The sequence below is a fragment of the Seriola lalandi genome, unplaced genomic scaffold (genome assembly GCF_002814215.2).
Source record: "Seriola lalandi dorsalis isolate HSWRI2012SDOR001 ecotype SW California unplaced genomic scaffold, Sedor1 jcf7180002001001, whole genome shotgun sequence".
NCBI classification, from domain to species: domain Eukaryota; kingdom Metazoa; phylum Chordata; class Actinopteri; order Carangiformes; family Carangidae; genus Seriola; species Seriola lalandi.
Genome location: NW_019471660.1, coordinates 1 through 1,846, shown reverse-complemented (window position 1 = coordinate 1,846; position 1,846 = coordinate 1). Strand labels below are relative to the sequence as shown.

General features: G+C 39.8%; 1 protein-coding gene across 1 annotated transcript; it reads right to left on the bottom strand.

The window, feature by feature from the left end:
- Positions 1-328: 328 nt before the first annotated feature.
- LOC111663441 (ATP-binding cassette sub-family C member 11-like) lies at positions 329-1,696 on the bottom strand. Its single transcript, XM_023417643.2, has 3 exons — positions 1,514-1,696; positions 1,255-1,401; positions 329-972 (listed from the first exon to the last, which is right to left on the bottom strand). Exons 1-3 carry the CDS (start codon positions 1,603-1,605, stop codon positions 810-812), a joined length of 402 nt encoding a protein of 133 aa, XP_023273411.1. The 5' UTR covers positions 1,606-1,696; the 3' UTR covers positions 329-809.
- Between the last annotated feature and the right edge of the window lie 150 nt (positions 1,697-1,846).

Genomic DNA, 1,846 nt, shown 5'->3' with positions numbered 1-1,846 from the left:
TTACCCATTTCTACACAGTCAGGGACACTACCACCAACTCCCATCCAGCACTGACGCTAATACAGCCCTTACAGAATTATAATATATGGCATATTGTTATCACATAAATGCTCTTGATATATGAAGATATGGGTTTATAACATATGAAATATCCATAGAAAATGTGTACATGTACATATATTAAAAATATCTATATTAAACATGTCTATCTTTCCATTCTTGGAAATTCAATATGTAAACATATTACATTTGTGTATGGGAGCAGACAATTTGTATTTTCTAAGTGTTGTAAAGTAACTAAGTACATTTACTCAGGTACTGTACTTAAATGCAGTTTTGAGGTACTTTTTATTTCACTTAGCTTTTATGTTCCTTTTCTACTCCTACTGTTCTATGTGTCAGAGAAAGTTGTTCTTTCTGCTCCACTATATTTATAACATGGCTATATAGTTGGTAGTTGCTTTTCAGTTTAAGATTTTAGCAAAATTTTATGTGTCCATAAAATACAGCACATTGTTAAAGATTAAACCAGCGGTTTTTCAATCTTTTTGACTTGTGAGCGTTTACAAGAGAAGTGTCTGCATGGACATGGTCACATGGTCACATGGTCATGTTTCAGATGTCAATGAGTTGTTAGTAGTTCCACTTCTTAGTTGGTTTCATTAAATTAAATGTTTTAAGCTCAGAGAGGTACATTTTTGCTGATAATACCTTGCGTACTTCCACATAAGCAAGGTTTAGAACGTAGGACTTTTACTTGTGGTGGAGTATTGTTACAGTGTACTGGTAGTTTCACTTCAGTCAAAGATCTAAATACCACTCACCGGGCCCACAAACGCAGCCACCATAAAGAGAACACCAATCATGACGGACAGAATCAGCCTGGTTCTTTGAAAGCGAAGGATCACACGAACCAGAGAGGCTTTCTCCAGGCCTACCCTTGTCACCTCCTCCTCCCAGAGTCTCTGGAGCCTGCACAACACACACAATCAGGGGGTGGTACAGTGCACTTGCTTTTCTCATATTATCTCTACCAACATGTCAGAGTCAAAATTCTTGGCCTTGTCAATTTAGCCTCAGAGTAAAAACCCATATGAAGCTGTTACTTTCCTCTCATTTTCATGAATTATTTTCCAGATATGAGTTTCATCAACTCATCTTGTCATCTGCCTGGTCTATAAATGTGCTGCAATTGCATCAAATTACAGTAAAGAAATGTTGGACCCTCCTGCACCAACACAAACAGTGTCATACCTTTCTCCACTGGTGGCGGCAACATCCAAGGGAGACAGGTTGATGGAGTCCATGTCCAGTTTATTCCTGAACATAGCCCACATCATGGGCATCATCCAGGCAAAGGTTGTAAAGGACAGGAAACCTGCATTGTCCAAAGGGTGGGACCTAGACACAGAAACATCACCAGATATAAGTAAGGTAAAAATGTTATATTAAAACTATTTATCATATGATAAGTGCATCAAAAAAGACAAAGTATGCCAACAATGAGACTGACTGTGAGGAGGACCAGCGGATGGGTTTGAGAGTCTGAAGGTTCTGGTGGTATTTTCTGAAAGGGGAAGGGTGGGGTACTTTACTGTTGTCCATATCAGCATGCCCTGGACTGGAGACCTCAGATCCAGTTCTCCACCTGACACCATCTACTGCCTGAAGAGTCAGAAATAAGAAGAGACAGAGTCAGAGAATCAGACATACAGAGTTGAACGGAGAAACAGGGAGTAGAGAGGGAGTGTAGATGCAGGAGAGACAATGGGCAAAGGAAAAAGATCTCAGGAAGTGAAAAGCAACATGTGGTCAGGAATGTTCTGCTGGAAGCTGCTGTTTCTTC